Source organism: Mytilus galloprovincialis, chromosome 1, assembly GCF_965363235.1.
Source record: "Mytilus galloprovincialis chromosome 1, xbMytGall1.hap1.1, whole genome shotgun sequence".
Lineage (NCBI taxonomy): Eukaryota > Metazoa > Mollusca > Bivalvia > Mytilida > Mytilidae > Mytilus > Mytilus galloprovincialis.
In genome coordinates this window covers 111046784-111070655 of record NC_134838.1, presented here as the reverse complement: position 1 = coordinate 111070655, position 23872 = coordinate 111046784, and the positions used below count along the sequence as shown (strand labels likewise).

General features: G+C 31.9%; 1 protein-coding gene and 1 long non-coding RNA gene across 2 annotated transcripts in view; one reads left to right on the top strand and one right to left on the bottom strand.

Annotated features, from left to right (window-relative positions):
* LOC143051530 (universal stress protein Sll1388-like) overlaps positions 1-22607 on the bottom strand; it is a 67424-nt gene extending 44817 nt beyond the window's left edge. The window contains exon 1 of the mRNA XM_076224425.1: positions 22406-22607. Within this exon, the coding sequence (XP_076080540.1) occupies positions 22406-22490 (85 nt within the window). The 5' untranslated portion in view covers positions 22491-22607. The remainder of the gene's footprint in view (positions 1-22405) is intronic.
* On the top strand, positions 7834-12957 carry LOC143051517 (uncharacterized). Its single transcript, XR_012970821.1, has 3 exons — positions 7834-7921; positions 9490-12036; positions 12380-12957. It is a non-coding gene; the product is annotated as an uncharacterized LOC143051517 (long non-coding RNA).
* Positions 22608-23872: the final 1265 nt, after the last annotated feature.

The window sequence follows — 23872 nt, the reverse complement described above, 5'->3', positions numbered from 1 at the left end:
TTAGTTCTGCAAATCTTAGTTTAAATTGAGATAATAAATTCCTATTCAGTTTGGTTGCGTAACATTTATCTCTTTGTTGAATGACAGTAGATTCTTTCAAAAGTAGTATGCAAGCCATGATTGCGAAAATTAGTCTGTATTTGTATTGAGCGACCTATCTGTGACACTGAAATATACTACCATTTTAAAAAATGATAACGGGGTTTAGAGATCGAAGGATGTCATTTTTTGAAGAGAAAATTGTTCTCTTGTTTACACTTTACTTTAGCGTGAACGTTAGTACGTTTTATTCAGAAAAGTCACCAACTACCAGAAATACTTATAACGTCAATAAAATCTGTTGGCTCTTCTATCAGGATAACATGTCTTGTTAAGTTTGTTTCCTCTGTGACATGAAAATTTAGTTCTACTCGAGTTTAAATACATTATAGACTTCAACTTAATAATATAATGTACATACTCATTTAGTTTTTATTTTTATATGACAGAATAGTTCTTCAATTTTGATCTGAGCGTCACTGATGAGTCGTCTGTAGACGAAACGTTCTTCACGCGTATTAAATTATAATCCTTGTACCTTTGATAACTATTGCAATATCAAATATACATGTATCTTGAAAAATACTTTTACTGGTAGAAGCAAATTCTCCAAAAAGAATATACAACTTTTATATAGTCGAGAATGTAATCGAATAACTGCTTTATGTCTATTGTGCAAGAAAAGCACTGCAATTTAATAAAGACAGTATTACATTAAGATATTAAAACGATAGATAATTTGGTTTTTGTACTTTATTCTTATGGAACTAATAAAAAAATAAGAGGCTTTGATTGAGTAGTAAACGTGCTATGGCTTTGGGTGAAAAGTGAGGAGTTCAGTCTTGGGATTGCATAATAAGATTTATATGGTACTTTTTACATAGAGCAATAATATTCGGAAACAAAAGATTACGGTAAGAACTTATGAGTTTTGAGTTTGAAATTGTTGAGGAAAGCATAAGAAAGACATTTCCCGTTATGTTTGTGCAACAGACGCACATTTTGTCTAGAAAAGACTCATCAGTGGCACTCATATCAAAGAAATTAAAAAGCCAAAAAGAGTTCGAATTTGAGGAGCAGAGACGATCCGAAATTACGAAACGTTTTGCCTTGGACGTATGAGTAACATATTATATACGTCCTTGGTTTTGCAAAATGCAGATAAGCTATTCCTGGTTAAAAAGTCATGTGATTTTCTTTTTTTCTTAAATTCACCGCATTTCCATCTTCCCAAAGAAAAAAGTACACACAAACAAACATCAGAAAAAAAATACTTGACCTCGTGATATTTATAGTCGCATCTTTCAACACTTAAGAGTCATTAATATTAGTTACTTATTTCTATTATTAAAATTTTGTAATAATAGTGCTCTTAAAAAGAATTTACGATAAACCTAAAAATTCTCTCCTTATTATTATCCGTTTTTCATTAAGTAATGAACGTCCATTTGTCCATATCATATGTACAAGTGACTGGGAACAATGTCAATATTATTAATACAGTAACTTTGATTCGCTTTGATCAATCAAATCTAAAAGATTGAAACATGCTTCAACTATAATGTTGAGTGAATGTGGTTATGTATAGTTAAACAAGCATAGTTACATCAAGATCAGAATAATACTGATTTGCATAGTCTTTTCAGAAATGAACTGACTATTATTATGTCATCCATATTGCTTTTTACGTATAAGTTCTTTCGGCAGTTAATGTAGTTTGAAACGTGTCAATTTTCAATTAATTTGTGTTATTGACTCAACAAAACACAATAGTTAGTAAGCACTTTGGAAAGTACTGATACCGTTTACAGCTTGTACTTTTATTATTACTAAAATAAATTGGCAGTTTGAAAGGTTGTAGTTACAGGTTTTGACAGGATTATTACGTGAAATAGATATTTTTTTGTAATAAATACCCATCAGAGATTTCATTATAGAAACAATTTGAAAGTCTGGTTTAGGCGGTCTTTTCGGTATCGGTGTCTACAAAACCGTGCTTCTCATATAAACTATATACGGTATTAGCACGAAAACGCGCGTCTAACGTGACAAATTATAAGGATTGAACCTTTTATGAGTTTTTGCTAATAAATCCTGCCAAAAGTACAGTCATGAATCACAATAAACCACAAAGTTCAACTCGTTTTACTCATTTATAGAAAATAAAACTTCACACCGAGTACAAAAGAGGAAAATACAGTGTTTAATTTTGCAATAAACCTCAATTGGTGATAAATGTTCCCTTCAACATAAAATTGGATTTAATCTTTGATGACAAGTTTTCTAATATAAAAATACTCTCCAAACGTCATTTGACTTAATTATTGGATAATTATTACATTAAACTTAGAATGAACTCTCACAGTAATCTCTCAGGATGATTCTTTTTGGCAAAGATTACTGATAATTTTTAAAAATGTAAATTATTTGCACAATAGTTATCAAAGGTACCAGGATTATAATTTAGTACGCCAGACGCGCGTTTCGTCTACATAAGACTCATCAGTGACGCTCATATCAAAATATTTATAAAGTCAAACAAGTACAAAGTTGAAGAGCATTGAGGATCCAAAATTCCAAAAAGTTGTGCCAAATACATCTAAGGTAATCTATGCCTGGGATAAGAAAATCCTTAGTTTTTTTTCGAAAAATTCAAAGTTTTGTAAACAGGAAATTTATAAAAATGACCACATTATTGATATTCATGTCAACACCGAAGTGTTGACTACTGGGCTGGTGATACCCTCGGGGACGAAACATCCACCAGCAGTGGCATCGACCCAGTGGTGTAAATAGTTATCAAAGGTACCAGGATTATAATTTAGTACGCCAGACGCGCGTTTCGTCTACATAAGACTCATCAGTGACGCTCATATCAAAATATTTATAAAGTCAAACAAGTACAAAGTTGAAGAGCATTGAGGATCTAAAATTCCAAAAAGTTGTGCCAAATACATCTAAGGTAATCTATGCCTGGGATAAGAAAATCCTTAGTTTTTTTTCGAAAAATTCAAAGTTTTGTAAACAGGAAATTTATAAAAATGACCACATTATTGATATTCATGTCAACACCGAAGTGTTGACTACTGGGCTGGTGATACCCTCGGGGACGAAACGTCCACAAGCAGTGGCATCGACCCAGTGGTGTAAATAGTTATCAAAGGTACCAGGATTATAATTTAGTACGCCAGACGCGCGTTTCGTCTACATAAGACTCATCAGTGACGCTCATATCAAAATATTTATAAAGTCAAACAAGTACAAAGTTGAAGAGCATACGCTTATAAAGCAAAAGATGATATTGAAAGCAAACATTGTGAGAAAACTAAATGCCTAAACAGAAGATACCATAATATATCCAGGCAAAAAATAATTCCTCCATAAAACAATCAAATTTTGGTAAAGTGCTGTCATCTTTGTGCATATTCTCAGAAATGGAAACACAAACACAAGAGACTCAAAAGATAAGAAGATAAGTCTTTTACTTCAACATAACTCACATTACGAGATGTCATATACGAAGAAAATAGAAGGAAACTGGTGCTACAAAAATTAGAGAAAACCGTGGTGTGTGACAATACATCAAATAATGGCCGACAATAAGATGTAATCGAATATTGTTCTTTCTAGAGTCCCGGCAAAGAAAATAAACGTTAAAACATCTTTCGCTGACAGCATAAATATTTGATAGCTTTTAAAACAGAATAACATATTCGTGAAAATTTTAAAATAAGACAGATGTTTCGACATTTGAAGAAAGGGAAAGCTGCAAGTTTCACCCCTAGTTTTTTTTTTTTTGGTGGGGTTCGTGTTGTTTATACTTTAGTTTTCTATGTTGTGCTGTTGTTTGTCTGTCTTTTTCATTTTTAGCCATGGCGTTGTCAGTTTGTTTTAGATTTATGAGTTTGACTGTCCCTTTGGTATCTTTCGTCCCTCTTTTATTGCAACAGGACAAAACGATGTCAATAAAAATGCGAATAAAACACGGCTTTCATATACATTGCAAAATAATCATAACCGATAGAGTGGACATTAATCATAATAGTACAGTTAACGTGGTCTAGAAAACCAATGTAACCAATTGAACTATTTTACAATCGTCGTACAACAAGGAATAATTGGGAGAATAACTGAAAATTAATCAGAAAAATATCTGAGTCATAAAAATATATTCAACTAAACTTCTCCGCGAACTGAAAGGAGACCCATACTAAGGTTGGAGAAAACAATGTTTGTTTAGAAGATTAAATATGCAGGCCTGAAATTGGAACGTTGAATTATACGCATCGTGAACGTATGTCTAGTGTCATGCTATCCTGCAGTTAAAACAACAGTGTAGCAACTCTTTGAGGCCAGTATGTGGCAAGTTTCCGGTTTCAATCTAACAAACTCCCTTTTTTACTAGGCAGATTAGACATTATAGCCCGTGATCGTGTTCGACCAACTTTGACTTTCATTTGTTTTAGTTCTGCATGAAAAATTATTTGACACTGTTTTTAAGAAAACAATCATTTAATTAAACAATGTTGTGATTTCAGGCAATATATCCTTATCAAAATGATAATGTTTTTTTTTTATACATATAAAACCTGATTAATTTAAGATGATGTCTAAAGCTAAAAATCCCAATGGTTAAGGTAATGTGAATGTGACGTAAATGAATTGTGTTTATATTGTAATAATGATTAGTAAGAAATGATCTTCTGAACCCTGACAAATCACGATAAATATTATCTTCCTTACTATAGAGATGGAGCTGTATCATACAATAATAAATACGTCAGTGAACAAAATAGCGGCATCAATCACAGTAAAACATACATTTACCACGTAAAATCAATTTCATTTCCGCTGATTACCAACACGCAATCCTATAACGAAAGATATATCAATACGCAATCTGTTATAAATTATAATTTGATACTATAACAACCAAAAAGCAGTTTAGATTTCTTGAAATTTCATGTATATCGAATGAGAACTGCAATTGCTACGGTTTGATTGATTCAAAGGCCATAAACTATTCAATGTCGTCTAGTCAAAAAGGCAAGTATAAATTGATATAAATTGATTGCATATACAAGTTCATCAATTGCACATGTACTTTCGTATTATTACGTTTTTGCTATTCAAATGAATAATTGAAGTAACAATAGTTCAAATACTATTATGCTTTAACAAAGACTGCATTAAAAAAAGTTGCTAAGCACGTCAAGATTCCCACTTTGTATTAGCCACTAATAATATACTATTACATTAAACCATGCCGATTTCGTTATTTATCTGCCTGAGGTAAATGCTGTACTAATGATTCTTCTGACTTATGTTCTTACAACTGTTAAGAACTCGTTAGGGTTTAAATATGATATTAAAATTACAAAAGAGAACTGTTAGATTAATACTAGAAACAGAACCTTTCGCTCCTTTTGAGCCCTTCAAACATTTAAACTGGATGACAGAGAATAAAATATCACAAGTTCGTGATGACATTTAAGTGCATTAAAAATGATGCCCATCAAATCTTACTAACAAGTTTCATTATGTTTCAGACAGAGATCCATACTCCTTAAGAAATGCTGTTCAAGGAAACCTCATACTCCCTCAACCAAAAAAAGAGTTGTTCAAAAAATCTTTTATGTATTCTGGACCATTCTTGTGGAATAATTTCCCAATACCGTTAAGAAATATTACAAATGTTATTTCTTTCAAATACAAAATAACAGATCATTTATTGAAATACACCTAGCTGTATAAATGATATTAAAAACTGATTTTGTCATCATGTTTATTTTGTCATCACATTTTATCAAGTTGTATTGAACGTTATTATCATACTTGACTTTTTATACTAATGTAAGCAATGAATATGTTTGCATTTTGTTTGGTTTTCATGATGATGGCCTCAGGGAAGATTAGTTATATAACTAACTGTGTAGCCCTTTTAAAATAAAGTATTGTTGTTGTTGTTGTTGTTATTGTTGTTGTTGTTGTTGTTGTTGTTGTTGTTGTTGTTGTTGTTGTTGTTGTTGTTGTCAATACTGTAACAAAGGCTATGTCAATAGTATAGAACATAAAAAAATTTCTTGAGTTTAAAAAAAAAGTCTCTTCAAAAGTCTTAGATCGGCTACGTTCCTTTTGAAGAAAGTGTCCCGCCATTGACAGTTATACTTTTTCTAATACAAATTATTTAATTGAATCTGAGTTTTGCCATTCTTTATTGAAATAAGGTGTGAAAATATCTGCTACAGTCTACACTTCCTTTTCGTAACAGATTCACAAATTTGAGATGAAAAGAAATATTTAAAGCCATTAAACGATTGTTTGATAATATACAATGCACATAACAAACTATCCAGGATACCAATACAACCTATACAGCATAACATACAAATGAACAAAGGACAAAGCAAACTATACATGAAAACATGATATTGTAAAGTCCACATGCATACTTTTAAATTATTATAGTTTCTGTTATATTTATTCTCGAGACAGGACGATTTTCAGAGGTACCAATTGTAATCAACTGTCTTTTGTTGAAGGACTTTTATTGGTATAGGATTTTTCAAGGAAACACTTATGCCAAAAGTCACATAATATTAGGTTTTTTATAGTTACATCCAGCAGTAAGTGTCAACTCATGATCATTACAAAACCGGTCATAATCGGTACGATGTGTCTTTTGTCTTTTCGCTGAATTGCAATTTGTCGATCGGATATTTGGAGCCATTACCAACTGATTTTTACAGTTTCTTCCTCTGTTGCACTTTACACTGATCCCGGTTAAGAAAGCTCTTGGATATCGCATTAAGCTTATACACGTAAATGAACGGAATATTTCAGTGTACTGTGGCAACACATATTAAAAGCTTCAGCTAAATATTGACATATCGTTATGATAAGATTTATTACTCAAGAGAGATCAAAGTGATTCTACAATTATCAGAGTCAATCGCCCGAATATTATATCATATAAATTAATGATTGGTTATATCAAGTACAATCAAATCTGACAGCAAAGCTTAAAATCACATTTATAGTTGATTTATGTAGTTGACGGATTAAAAGTCGTTGTAAACACTTAAAAGTATTCAATGGGAATAGGAATTTTCGTAGTGTTTTTTTTCTTTTACCCTTTTTTTACATTGAGTCTATGGGAGGGACATTCTGATTTTAACAGTGCTTATTGAAAAATTACAAAAAAAACCTTAGAGCTGGCTATTTTAGCTTATAAAATAGGGAGGGTATGGTAATAGGTAGAGGGACATTCTGACTTTGCCAGTGATTATTGAAAAATGACCAAAAAAACACTCTTTAGGGCTGGCTATTTTTAGCTTATAAAATAGGGAGGGTATGGTTTTAGGAAACACACTCATTCTTTTTATTTGGCCTGAGGTTCCCTTCCTTAATTATCAGTTTTCTAGTTCTTATTCGTATTCCTTTATCTTCTTAGTTATGAAGATGACCATTATAAAACCTTGAAATACTGAAGGTAGTACTAAACACCTTCGCTAAAATGAATTTGGCTTGTTTAATGTTTGTAAAATTTTGACAAAATATTTTCTTTGCCCCTTTGACAAAAATATAAGAATTTCCTCCAAAAAACTTGAATCACAAACTTAAGCGGACAAAAATCATTCAATATGTAGCAGTTGGATGCAAAAACACTGATTTTATTCATTGAATGTCTCAATAGTTTCTAGCTTTTTTTGATTCGAGCGTCACTGATGGGTCTTTTTTTTAAAGAATAAATCTATCCATGTCTTTTGGGTCAAAGGATTCAATTCCTGTCACGTGACATTTGTTTATAAAAATACTTACTTAAACGTGTTCAGATTTTCATTTTTGCAGGAATCACAAGAAACACATGGCATTATTGCAAGTAAGTATATGTATGTAAATATTAGATTTGACAACAATAATGAAAAGTTCCCAGGAAATTCAACAAGTTAAATCATTTACAAGTCTTTATATACTGGGACAAACATGCAGGAAGTAATTTATTGTCTATATATATAGATAGATAATTAAATCGGTATATAATCTTAAATTTTACGTAGCATGTACAAAATAGAATTGTTAAATATCAATTATGAAACATGACACAACACACTATATTGTTTTGATTGTATTATTTCCATTACTTTTTTATATTAGAAATGGAAAAAAGCCTATAACTTACTTCATCGATCGTCAGAAAAAAATGATAAAATGTGTCCCGTTGTCATGGAATCTAACAAAGAAACTTTTTGTGGCGTTATTTTAAATTAAACAGCTGACGATAACATACGATATGCATGAATATTTTATAAGTCAATTTAGTGAGCTTGAGATGATATCATATATAGCATTAACAGTAAACAGACAATTGAGTAAGGTATAGACTTGACCTAATATCGCAAACTTGAATATATTTACTGTGCATGGATTCATTTATTTTCATTGTTATTGATTTTCGTGGATTTAGACGAAATTGCACATTTTGTAAATATTTGATTTCGTGGTTTTACACTAGTCTGCATACAAGGTGTAATACCACTAAATCATGGTAAGTCACATCCGGTTGTATACGAAAGTAGGTCGAAAAAAATATTCCCTTGAATTTAACAGTTGTAGGTAATTAATCCTACATTTTATTGCAGTAAAACCATTTCTGTGTCATAAACATATGTCATGGGTATTTCAAAACACCATTATTTTTTATTTGGGATTTCTATAGAAAATTTTGTAATCTTGAGGTTACATGGTGACTAAACCTTGTACACAGATAAAATAAGGGGAGAAATTTTATTGGTTAACTTCCAATGATGGTTATTTTCTTATATGCAATGAAATGTTATGTGAATTTTTTTCTATAGAACTAGACAGGATAAAATCTACTCATGCCAAGTATTTCTTTATTTGAAACAAAGATAAATTCTGCACATGTTTTTGAAAAGTGCAAATTTAACAAAGACTAATAGGGGAAAATCAATGGTGGTATTACACCTACAAGGCTATAGAAAATTTGCACTTTGTTAAACATTTAAATTAGTGGATCACCTGTACCCACGAAATCTACAAAAATTGAGATCTCACGAAAAGTAATAAAATTCAAAGTAACACTTTAAAACCCTTTTGCCTCCGAATTGTATTCATGAATAAACCTTCAGCAGTAACGCCTAACAGCTAATAAAAACGAACGCTAACGATGTATATAAAATTCAATACTTATAACTATATCAACAAAGGGAATTTAAAAAAGAACAGTCAACTTTGCCTGTATGAGTTTGTGCCTTAGTTCAGATTCATTCATAAATACATTCAAAATTAATTAGCAGAAAATTTATCAGAGTTATGTCAAAGTTCATATCAATGCTGAAGTACTGACTCCTGAGCTTATTTATTCTCATTTCAAGAGAATTATTTTAGTTATAAGTACTTGTATTATTTTCATTCTTTTTCATTTAGAAATGGAATTAAGAAGAAAAGAAAATGTCAGAAAGAACAATAAAGTTTTTGCTGCTGTCTTGGAATCTGATATTGAAATTCTTAAGTCAATTGTTGAAGAAGAGGGTGTGTCTGTATTAGAGAAGAAGACTACAGAAGGTTGGACAACGTTACATGTTGCAGTCATATTTTCAAAAGATTGTGTAGTTAATTTTCTCCTTGACCATGGTTGTAATGTTCATGTACATGACACAGATTTAAAAACACCACTTCACTGGGCAGCGTTTAATAATGTGCCGTACAAAATTTTCGAAAGAATAGTGCATGTAGCTTCAAAAACAGACGGTGCTTTAGACACGAACGACGTTATTGGAAGAACACCTCTTCATTATGTATGCATGAATAAACCAGCTTGCGACGAAGAAGAAATTATTTCTAATGTTTCTATTGAAATAGTAAAAAAAGTGCACTTATTGCTAAGTTTCGACGGTGACATCGATTCATTGGACAATGAAGGTAATACTTCTTTGCATTTATTGTGTTCTAACATCCACAATTGTGTACAATCAGAGATTGTAGAGCATAAATTGGTTCCAGGGGAACTGAAAGAATTAAAATCCAAGTCTCTATGTGGTTTTATTACAGAAATGTTCATAAACAAAAAGGCAAATATTTTCTTGCCAAACGAATATAGAATTACTCCTTTTCATCTGGCTTGTAAATTTCTCTGCGTTGAAATGATAAATGTAATGTTATATCAACATTCTCTTTCGACTTCAGTGATGGACATATGTGATACACCTCCGATGTCTATGATATTCAGTCATGCATCATGTACATGTAAATCTCTTCCAAACAAAAGGCAGCAGTCAGACTGGTTCCACCTCTCTGATTACAAGTCACGATTTGAAGACAGTCTGCGCCCTGTCTTAAAACATATGAAAATTTATATAAATAATACTAAACGTGTGTGTGGTTCAACAGCCCTGCATCTCGCAGTTTCGGATATAAAATGTTCATCTAACGTTGTAAAGGGTTTATTGGAATATGCAAAAGCTGATGTCAATGCGAGAAATTTTCTTGGTAAAACTCCCGTACATTGTTTAATCAAAGGAGAAATCAGTGCACCTGGTCCGATGAAAAATGTAATACAAACAAACTGGAAAAATAAATTAGCTTTGTTGATTAGGCACGGTGCTAACCTCGACTGTCAAGATATATTCGGATTTTCTCCTTTACACGATGCTACATTGCATTGTGATGTAGAGTTTCTTACATGTCTTATAGAAAACAATGCCAATGTATCTATGCGTAACAAACATGGAGCTACACCGTTCCACCTTCTTGCTATTAATACGAGAAAAGAATTAGACACAGATCTTGACGATTTCAGTACAGCGTTTGACATTCTATTGAAAGCTGCCGCTAACATAAATGATCAAGATTTGTATGGATCGTCAGCACTACACTACGCAGTATATGGCGGCAATAAAACTATTGCGTTAAAACTTTTGGAAAAAGGAATAGATGATGGTTTAAAAGATGTCGAAGGAATGACTGCTTCAGATCTCTGTTTTATTGTTAATCGTGTTGAATTCAAAAAGTTCTTGGCTGAGGGAGTTAAACTTTTTGGCGATAAACTAGACGTGTTTTTAGAAACTGTTCATATCAGTGATGTGTCAAAGTGGTTATCTTGTAACATTGAAAAAATTACACTTAGTGATGAAAAAATCCTTCATTTACTGTATCCTTCTCAAAATATCTCTTTATCAAACAAGGTCTCAGACAACATTGTTTTAAGACAACTTCTTGATCTCATGAAGTCAGTGTTTACTGAGGTGGAACGTCGTGACAACAGATTTAAAGTTTCGATAGAGCTTTCAGGGAGCACTAGAGAGGGTACGAAAGTTGACGCGCCCGACGAGTTCGATATTCTGTGTTTTTTTGATAATTTCGAAAATCTATGCGATGTTGAAGAAATCCAGGAATTATACTGTGTACAATGTAGACGAAAGGAAGATGAACACAATCAATCATATAATGACTTCTTTAACGAAAACGGTCTGTTGATGGGTAATCGAATTGCCAAATCATTCTACCTGCATTTAAAAGAATGTCTTGGAATACCATCTGTTTGGAAATGTGCACCTGGATTGTCAGAAGATACTTTTGACTTTGAATTCCCCTCCGCAGAAGACTTTCCGGGTATTCTTTGTCTACATTTCTTATATACTGATGCAAAGCATAAAGCGATGGCAGTAAGCTGCGATATCGTACCCGTAATACGTCAGAGACATTGGTGGCCATCTTTTACAAAACAAGACGGAAGATTAAACACAGTGAATATAATGAAAAATGGTTGTATGATTATGTGTAGACCTAACAAACAGACTATGCTATCTGGTGAAGTTGTCACATTCCTTACTCGTTTTACAGTGTCAGTTTACTTGGCGGAATTCGGTATAATGCAATCTCTTCCTAAAGCCGTAGTAGACGCATACAAATTGGCAAAGATTCTCCTAAAACAGAAACACTTATATCCTCCATTAACGGAAATCACTCAACAAGGTATGTGCCCTTTTTTGCTGAAAAATTATGTCATTATTGTTTAGATGAGATACGAATTTTTACTATCGTCTAAGTGCACGACCAAATCACTTTCTATGAGTTAGGAAATTATATTTCAAAGTTCCAAATCTGCTAAGAATAATTCACATTGCTTAGGGGTTTTTCATTATTGTATGTTTTTTGACATTCTTATTATTGGCCATTACAAAACCTCAAAACAATAGCATATATAACATTGTTGCTGACGTTAAATCGTCTTCATATTATTTTCAAAACGGGTTGCTAGTATACATATTATTCGAATAAGCAGACTACACTAATATATTTGTTTTTATATAAATAGAAATTATCAGTAACGAGGAGCAGGGGATCGACATTTTCCTGTCAGCCATTCATCCAATGATGGGAGTGTACAGCAAAAGAAACATGATCACCAGCTATGAATTAAAAAACGCTTTGTTTTATGAGCTTGATTTGGAACCTTACATACAGAACACTGATAGTCTGGATATCAAGACGACCAAAGAATGGACAGTGAGAATTTTCAAACGTGTTCATAGTTTCATATCAAAGGGTTGTTTCACACCCTACTTCATGAGAACATTATCCATCTGTTCACCAATAAGTGAAAATTCTTTGAAAAATATTGAGTGTATGTTTTGTAAAATGATTATAACCATACTGGAAGGTAGCTTGAAAGAAATTGAATGATCCTGTGAATGTGAAAAGTATTCATGTTAGAAGTACGTGAATGGCCAAGGGAGCACAATTCAGTTAAGGGAGACGGTAGCTATGGTCAGAAGCACCTATGTGGCTCGTTAAATTCGAAAGTTAAAAAAACAAACGGAAAATAGAATCCTGTAGTTTTTCATTAGACATTATTCTGTCAGACTATACTTTTAATATATTCTATTTGAATTATGTCTTTATAGTTTCTTCAGATTATTACAAAATTATCAAAAACTTCCAAAATAACCTCACTTTAAGATTCTTAAATGTTCCCCCTATTTTGGTTCTTAAAGGTTCTCCCCTAATTCATGTATGTCCGTCACAAAACATGATTCGTATTTGATAATATCACAAAACCTTATTGGTAGCTCGGTATTTGTCTATTCATCATTCTCCCAATATCAAATGATGAATTGTATTCATTAAACTGATACTTCAATATCGTATTTCTGGCCTATATGTCATTTTTCTTCACAGTAAAGTTAATTTTAATTGACTTGATATTGCACATAGACATTGGTCTTCATATATATATCCTAAAATATATGGCTAATAATGAAACATTAGATTCTTGTAATGTCTTTTAAGCCTTACGTATTGCACATAGACATTGGTTTTTAAAATATATGGCTAATGATGAAACATTAGATTCTGGTAATGTCTTTTAAGCATTACGATATGATAAACGCGCTTGCTATCAATAACTAGTGCATGCGTCATAGCTTTGTATTTCTTTTTTTCTCTTGGTGTTGCTACATTTTATACGTTTGGTTTCTTTAACCTGCTCTTGGTTGTGACCTTATTCAAGAAACACGTAACATGCACACTTTAATCAATATCCAACGTTATAATTTTATCCATTGTTACCATGTCTTAGGATTCAGTCATTTCATGCATGCAAAATCAATTTGAAAGATTGTAAAAGAAGTCTTGTCGGCTAAGCATTCTATTTTTTCGAAACTAAGGATCGCTCCAATTGCAAACACAACTTAAATTGATTATTTATTGTGTCGTGAAAGCTTATTTTTCAAGATGTAGCGTCTACATTATGATCAACCTTCAACTGTATTTTAACTTAATTCTCTCTGATAGCTATACGCATACAGATGAAGGCTTTATTCGAAATACTGTTATACGGCGGGTTTTTTTTTCTTGTCTCTGTATTCAATGTATTCGATAGCAGTTTAGAAATAACAGTTATATTGATGATACATTCATCTAATTAACTATTTATTTATTAGTTAATTGTTTTGGTATTATTGCATGTTAAATACGCTGGTTACTATGGATGTAAAGCTTTGTTACTCTATCCTGGTAATATTACCATCATTACTATACATGAATAATAATTACTTATTGCATTATTTCGATTTGTCACTTTTATTCAGATATCCTGGTTAATGACACTTTCTGTCATACGATTAGCAATGTGCTGACATATGATAAACTGGCAAAAAAAACTTAACTCATGGTTTAAAAGCTCTTCAGAGCTAATGTTCGTAATTATATTGCTTGAACCGACTCTAGATAAATCTTTTTTGTCTTATGTTTTATGGTTTAATGAACGAAAATTGCAAGTGAACTGCAGAATTCATTTTCTTTTTCTATTAACTTTTTTTTTCTGTAGAGAACCACGTAAATGTTCCGTTTGTCTTAATTTTATTCAGTCTTTATTATCTTTTCCAGCAATTTTTATTTTTGTCTAAAAAAAGGAGGAAATGTGGAAGGATTTTCAACGATACACAATACAACAGATTTTCAATGAAGTGATAGTAAGCACCATACAAAAAATCCCATACTGTATGGTTGTTCGCTAAAATCATTAAGTTTTTGTTTACTTTGTTTTTAACGAAAAAAAGTAGTAAGGTGCAACGAGGCAATCACAATTATACGTTTAAATCAAACACCACTAACATATGACATGAGATCAGCAGCAGTCCACACATATCTACATTATATAAATTTTATCCTCCTTGAGAGTATCATAATGTTAGGGAGAAAGGCGTTAAATATGGTATGAATATACAAACTATTTATAGAAAATATCTTTTGCGAAATTCTTTAATTTCACTTTCAGATATATTGATGATGTCCTATCACTGAATAACCCATATTTCAGCCGATATTCTCATATATCCCACTGAAATTGAAATTAAGGATACTACTAATACTAGAAGGACTGTTTCATACCTTGATATTTTCCTCAATATTGATATAAATGGACGACTTAATACTAAAGCTATGACAAACTGGACGATTTCAGCATCCCAATTGACGATTGACGATTTCTCTGCAGTAACATACTGACCCTTCGTATGGTGTTTACATATCACAGTTGATACGTCATGCTCGTGCATGTTCACACTATATAGACTTTATATACAGGAGTGTGCTCCTTACGCAGAAACTGCTCCAAAAAGGTTATGAAATTATGATCCGGACGATGTGTCTTTGTCTAAACTAACTAAGGACATTTTAACCACGTTTTAGATTTTGGTTTGCCATTACGTCGTCTGGTCTTTTAATTATCGAACGTGTCCTATTCCAAATTGTAACTATTTTGCTGAAGGTGAATTCGCGTTGCTATAAGACGGGTCACGGAATTTGTTATCCAACATTCATGTATTTAATTTTGATGCTATATTTGTTATACTGATAGGATGTTGTTAAATGTCTTATCGTTTCTAGTTGTAATTTTAATTTTCTTATTTTCTATTCGTGTCTGAGGTCAAAGATGATTAATCACCAAGTTCATTTATAAGATTTTAGTTTGGGACAACTAAACGTATACGATGTATTTGGTTTATAGTTTGATTAAGAAAAAATACCGACATAGCTAGATAATACAATTTATCATCTAATTACTAACACAAGTCTATATTAATTGTATTGTATTTTTTATTGAAAACATCAAATATCATTATTACAAACCTAATCTTGAATTGTATTCTATTTTTTGGAAATGTTTAGAAAGTTACCTTTGACGTCACTTTTGTGCGTCGATGTAGTCGGGTGAAATGCAATACGTAGTTCAGCTGTGCTGTTTTTATGTGCTCACCTAGGTTCTTTTACGTGTTCGTTTTTATTCTGTAGTTAGTCACCACTTCGGTGTTGACATGTATATCAATTATATGGTCATTTTTATAGATTTATCATATACTTAGCATTGATATGATAGCTTTTGCATATGTGTAATGAGCGGAAGTACACAAGCCATAATTTCCCACCCGGGCTGATAACCCATATCAGGTGCATCTCGTGCACAAAACCCATAATAGTGCCTCTCGTGCAAGTTACTTCCGGTGTTTCCGGTATCGGTTGTTTTCTTTTCCATTGTGACGTCAGATGTTTTTTATGACGACGTCAAAATTTACGGGAACTTTTGTGGGGATAGTTTAATACTTGCTAACAAATGCCATTGACCATTATGAATCATTTTATAGTACAACAAACACGGAGTAGTAGTGATCGTAAAACTCTTCCAAATTTTCAATGTTTCAAAATGCCTCTATAGGAAATGTTACCATTAATATATAAGGAGTTAATGATGCTGTTGTTGGACAACTATAGTATATTTGATTCATAAATTTAATTTTCTTTATAAAGTGTTTGACTGTTTTAGTTATTGCATTAGTTTATTTGCCTTACATAAAACTATTGTCGGAAGTATATGATAAAGCGATTAATACATGGCCTTTTCCATATCAGCCTGGGTATCATCCCTCGACCCATATCAGCACCTCGATTCTGTCTCGGGCTGATATGGGGGTCTCGGAATGATACCCAGGCTGATATGGAAAAGGCCATGTATTAATCTCTATTTACTGTTTGCAAAAGTATGAATTATTCTAAATACTTAGATTTTTTTTATCCTAGGCAGATAACCCTAGTGTATTTGGCATAACTTTTTCGAATTTTCGGTCCTCAATGCTCTTCATCTTTGTTTGGCTCTCTTTACTATTTTGACCTGAACGGCACTGATAATATGTATGAAACAAGCGTAGGACGTATTAAATTATAGCCTGGTACCTTTGATAACTACTTTCATGTCGTAATGTTCTATTGTATTGTTTATTATTGCATTTCACTGCCCTGAATGTTCTTTAATTTATTTGTATCGGTGTTCTGTCATGAAATGACGTCATTTTAGTGTTATATTTAACATTGCTGGAGGTTTGGCAAGCCAGAAAACAAGTTTCAACCCACTGATTTTTCTTAAAATGTCCTGTACCAAGTCAGGAAGTGGCAATTGTTATCTTATAGTTCGTTTCTAAGTGTATTACATTGTCGTTTGGTTTTTGTTGCACTTTATTGTTTCTGTTGTTTCGTTGTTTTCCTCTTTTATTTGATGTGTTTCCCTCAGTTTTAGTTTTTAAGTCGGATTTGTTGTCTGTCAATTGATTTATGACTCTCGAACAACGGTATACCACTGTTGAGGGTAGAGTTTTAAAATATGATCTAGTTTAGAAGGTAGGTCTTAGTTTTGGATAAAGAATGTTAGCCAGGCGTTGTCAGTTTATTTTCGATTTATGAGTCCCTCTGGTATCTTTCGTCCCTCTTTTAGGTTTCGTTTTAAAGTAGGTAATCGTGACATAGTGGTCACATCAACTTGAAACTTAGTTCACTCGTATTATGATGGGTTAACTTAATCTATTTTAAACTAGGGTATTGACTTCGATTTCATGTTTTATTGAACAAAGACATATGCTAGTGTGAACGGAACATGCTTTCTTATGGAAACATATTCTTGTTTAATTGTGAAAACCATATTTTTTGAAAAAAAAAGAAAATATTTTTAATGGAAAGAAATATATATTGTGACATATCACAAAATCTCTTTGCACACATGACAATGTCAAAAGCAAAGAAGCAGTTATTTTGCTGTTTTTCACATAATTTGTTATTTCTTCTTACAATTTATGTGTTGTCATTGTTCTAGTTGTACAAACAATCTAGTGTAAATACGATACAATTACTTTGATACATTCAATCGACTGATTAAATATTAACCTCAGAAAGGCAAATTATATGACAATATAAAAATAAGAAGATATAACAAAAATCCTTTCATCTTAAATTGCTTTTTTGTTATATGAAAGAAAGACGGCTAGAGGGTAAATATATTGAATATCTCTTTGAAGTGTTACATGAAATGCTGTTTATGTTCTGTTTTCTATTCTATGGAATTATTATGTTCTGTTCTACAGTCACTCGTTTCATTAATCAAATGTCAAAGATAAAATTTTACATTAAAGTCAAATTGCAGAAGATTCCTTTTGTGCTTTTGTTGATTTTTTTTTTTATTTTGATAGTTGCTTTAAGCTTCATTAAAAACTGTATATCTTCTTAAGTGTATTCATCAAATGCAGCACAAGAGCCACATTTTTCTGTGACGATATCTTATTGCTAGATCTAGATAGGTTTCAGATATCACATGTCTTTAATGTATGTGCTCTATTTTATAGGGAACAGATTTGGAGTTTTCTTCCTACTCACGTTGTTGAAATGAACGAGGAGATTGTTAACAGATTCGTTTATATATGAACAGATGATCGTGGGTTATTTTCATAGCTGAAATTGCTTAATCGAAATAAATGAATGTTCTTAGTACTATCCTGTACAGCTTTAACTGGGTATGTTCTTCGTAGCAATATCGTGTCCTTTTCAAATTTATAAAAACTAGATGATATATGCTAATATAACTTAGTTAAACAATGACTTTGTGTTGTTTGAAACTTTCTCAAGAGTACTGTTTAAACCTAAATATATTTATGTCTATATTTCATTATTTGTTATACCAGTTATAACTTCATGCTTCATGTTTCTTTACAAAATCAGACCTTCTTGGTGGAATTGTGGTAGCGTTTTTGTTTATGATCATTAATGACTGGTCGGGTCGGAGTCAAAATAATATGTCCGGGAAGGGTTGCATATCGTCCTGCGGAATGTTGCATTGAGAACTAGAGAGTTAAAAATTCGGCTTGGCGTGTTGGTTTTGTACAAAGCAGGGGTAATATTCATATTACTTTAATGTGATCTCGTCCTGAATAGGCAATTAATTTGCTGCTGGACGTTAAACATTCATCCCATCACTCCATCATTTACAATATATCAGCCATCAACAACTATTAGCAATTGTGATCATTATGGGGTCCCTAAGTTATACCAGTACAGGTACTAATATCAGAAATGTCGTATTATTTTATGGTACGTAGCCGTAACATTTTGCAATGACTTCGAGCAATAAGTAACTACTAAAAGACATTCATAACTTGAACCTAAAGCGCTTTACTCCCACTTCTGTTCTGCTACTGAACATTATCTTTTCTTATGAACTACAGTACCCTAACAATGTATTGATTCTTTCATTAGTTTTATGGTTTCGTTATTTAATATTGTAACAAGCCGCTGTTCTATAACATATAATCGATGTAATAAAGTGGAGAGAGAATTTGTTTTGTTACAAATGGACATTCACCCTAACAATGTCTTTGGGCTTTTTTTAAACTTAAAGCATACTTCATTATCTTGGAAGTAATATTGCTAATTTCAAATCCCCAATGAACAACAAAGGAAGAGCTAACATGAGAATATGAATAATTACTCCAATCAACTCGTAATCAACGTTTAAAACATATTTTTCTTAAGTGACTGACCTTGTTTTCTCTAAGACTTTAAGTATTAAAGATGATAAATATGTTTCATGGACAAAAATTTGCATCCATCAAATAATCATGCAGTCATGGTACTGTAGCATCAATTCAAAACAGTTTTACATATTTCAAAGAGCATTGGTTATATAATTTTCAATGCAAATCGAGTGCATCATATAAAAATACGAGGTTCAAACGCAACAAATCTCTTATGTAATTTCACCAATTGAAACATAAAGTTTAAGTAGTTGTTCTGTTAAGACAAAAAATAATGAAAATAAAATAATAAAATAATAATAATAAAAAAACACAAGAATTTCATTCAATAGTATCGGTATTACAGAACACAAAACTACAGCTACAGCTACAGCTCACTAAAACATTTTCTCGGTTAATGAAGGCAATGTTGGTGTTCTTTATCGGTTTATAACGAAATAACGCCTTCTTTCATAGCTCTAAGGAGATTTTAAACAGTACAACATGATATAGTTTGTTATCATATGCTTAATGTATTCTTGTAAACCTTTGTAGTAACAACTGTATACAGAAGAATATTGTACAATGTGCATTGTAATTAAGTTTAATTCCTAATATAGTAATAATATCGAAGTGTTTTTTTTTTCAACCAATGTAAACATTTCTATGTTTGATTCCTTTCTTTTTTACTTGCAATTGAATTGGCAATTTAATAAAATAAAATTCATATCTAGCATTCTATTCAAGAATGTTTATGAATTTCTAGTTTTCTTAGTTGATACGATGTGTATGCGACTTCTAATCATATGACTTCAAAGTGTAAAACTGATACAGATGATCGCTGAGAGTAAAACTAAATGAAGTCGTATGAGTTCTAATTTAACCGTGATCAGGTGTGTTGTCAGATTTGTAAGGCATGTTAACTAATACTTCATGTTGCTTATTGTCTCATTTGTCCGTGCCCATTTGATTGAAACACTAACAGATTATGTGTCCATGATCCACTCACAAGGGAAAACGAAGCATGAACACACGATTTTCACTTTAATCAGATTGCAAATATTGTACAATAAACATTTTGGAAGATGCTTTAAAATTGTAAAGTAAAAAATCAACAAGATATTTTAACATCAAAGTGCACATTGGAGTTATCAGGCTCATGTCCTAAGGCACACGAGTCAACATAACTTTAGCGTGGATTTCTTCCTTAGTTAATAGTCCTATTGTATTCTGAAGCCATATTGAAGGAACCCGGAGCCCCAAAACATTTCTTTAAGGGACAAGAGGTCCAATATGTGGACCGCCCTAGAGTCTAACGATAAAATTTAAATGGACCACACACCCATGTTATCCCCAAGTAGCTCATATCACTTAAACCTTCAGTTTGGATTCAATATCTAATTGTAGCAGATTTTTCGTAATTATCTATTATAAAGAACTTTCTTTTTTCCATCGAAATTCGTTTTAGATATAACAATCTTGTATTAACTTATCTGTTTTATTTGCGTCAAAAACATTAAAATATTACTTTTTTTAATTGTCAGTTAAACTCTATTAAATGTGTTGTCTTTACAGAGATCATTTATTAGTTGCATGTCTTCCAAAGGCAATAGTATTTACTGAATTTTGTTTGATTACTTATTTTGTAGATGTCCAGTAACCGTCTAGATCGATTAGATTGAAGCAGAAAGGAGAATGAAATCGAAAATAATATGACCAAAAAGGAAAATATCAAAAAGTAACAAAATAAAACATACATATTTAATCCATGCTTTTATTCACTTTTTTAAGACCTGACTCGCATTGTTTTTTTCAAAATTATCGGGTCGCTTTTCAAAAAAACTTACAACAAAATGCCAAAAATTGATCGTAAATAATACTAAAATGTTTATGCATTACGCATAGCGTAAGATTTTTTTGTCAAATGAGTCAATAAATGATTTACAGATTAAACATATCATATAGGATTTTTTTTGATTTTTTTCAACCTGGATTGGTTTATTCACAAGCATCAAACATAAACGTTAATACTGAGATTAATGCATTAAATCTTCTGCAACTCCATTATAAGTAAAACATTACAGCAAATTCATCTTCTCATGGTTAAGATAAGAACCAATGAACGTATGAACGTTCTTATTTTCCAACAAGTAAACTTGATTATAACCTGTGATTTTCTGTCTATGATTATGTATGTTTGTTGTGATTTTAAGTATATAACAACTAGCGATAGGATTGTAAGGGTCACTATTCCAGGTTTTGTTATTTAAGTATGCTCCTTCCAATATCAGTGATGATATAAGAGGTAAGAGAGTTTAGAATAAATCAAACAATATAAATGATGTATATACTGAATGTTTCCCAGTTGTTAATGAGACCATTGTTACGTGTAAAACATCCATCTCGTTTTCTCTCTTTTCAATCAACTAATTGTATACAACGTTCCATTACATTCTTCTATTTGTGTTACTTATTACATTTGACTAATTGCAGCATGGTATGAAAACCTGTCAGTAAATTATGTAAAATAACTGGAAGAAGAAGTAGCGCAGAAACGGTTTATTGATAATTATGTAATTTTGGCGGTTTTTGTGCACGTATAAAATTGATCTTATAAATAATTGACGCCATTCCGATATAAAGGAAACAAAATTCTTAATTCTAAAACAATTACTATTATTTTAACTAAAAAGATTAACAAAATCATCAATGTTCAGAAAACATGAGGTTTTGTCAGATAAGGATTTGTTTTCCTCGTAGGAAATATAGATATCTAAACAGAACCAATAGTTTACATTTGCCGATCAATTCTTGTTTTGTCTAAGAATATTTTAGCTGCATAACACTACAAGAACTAACAATGTTTTCACAGTTGTAGAAAATCTCAATATTTCTTATCGATTTAAAACTTGATACTGTTATACAAGTCATTGTCCTAACATTTTTCTTTGTATCATACCAATCAAAGCCGGTCAATTCTTGATCAAGTGGAATAAAATAATTATACTTACAGGTAAAAGCCCACATTGAATTCTCACTATTGTCAACAGCCATGACAACAATGCGTTGACCTGATTCCTCTTCCATCTCTGCCATCGTTCAGATTTGTTTGTCTCTCTTTTTTAAATCCTTAAAATAAATATGATATTGTATCTGTACCTCCGACTCGACAATGAATACGTTAATAGATCATCAAAGATACTAAATATATTCACGACAATTGTGTCCTTAAAATTGCTAATTTTACAAATCGATGGCTATTAATTTCATAACCTGGCAGCGAAGGTGTATAATTGAAACAACTTTTCTGACAGACGATTCCAATCTCTCCGGAGGCATCTACAGAGATCAATACGACACGAGAGGTTCCAATAGTAAGACTCGATGAAATTCTTTTAGAATTAACTTCAGTTCCCATCCATAACGTAATGATAAAGTATTGACTTTACTGATCACCAACGCTCGCAAGCTATTGGTTAGGAGGATGGTTCGTCTAAGCTTTGACAAAAAGGTGTACTTAGTACTATAATTGCAGAATTAGTCTTCGCTGAATTATGTAATGAGTTTTAGCTGTTTTATATAATGGTAAAAACAGCATATTGCATTGATAAACTGTTTTCAATCTGTGAACACATTGAGTAATAAAAAGGATAAGAAATACAGTATGATTTAAATAGTAAACGATTTTTTAAAACAGTTCTGTTCTATAGATATGTTCAATTTTAAAAAAGGAAGTGTTTAGGAAAACTTAATTTTTACCCCTAACAATTATACACAATTGATGTGTGCAATCCATGCAATAGCTATATTGACAATATGTACTTACAAATTTGTATCAACTCACGCAATTTTAAAGTGGCATTTGCATTGATATTTCTCATTCTTGATAATTTCTTCTTTTTAGAAATGAAAAACCCCGAAGAGTTCGATTTGATATTAAAGTAACCATGCGTAAATAATAGGAAACAGTGTCAAAAAATTGTTGATTTTCTCCAACTTTATATCAAAACGACTTATTTTAACTCCTGTTAATTCTTTGACTTTTTATGCTAGTTTGCAGTTCGACGTACTTAATACTAGAAATAAATCCCTCTCGTGATTAGTTTAATCATATTTATTTATAGTGGATTGGGAAACAAGTTTTGAAACTTATATTAATCCCTTTCTACTTTGCGGGTGCGAGTGCTGCCTTGTAGCGGCATTAGCCTACTCTTTTTTGAAATCTACAAGGGTGTCTTTAAAGTGCAAGAGATATGGCTCTCTCTTAACACGGGTCAGTCAGTTATCGTCCCCTTCCGACGGACTACCATCGTTTCCTCAAGACCATACTCGCAGATGGTGTCAAGGGAGAGCCGAAAATTGAGTTCCTGAAATTTTCATCCCAAACGGTAATCGAACCAGGAACCTTTGTATTAGTAGTCCGATGCACTAACCACTAGACCACAGCTCTCTTTGTTAGTAATTAGTAATTAGTGTTG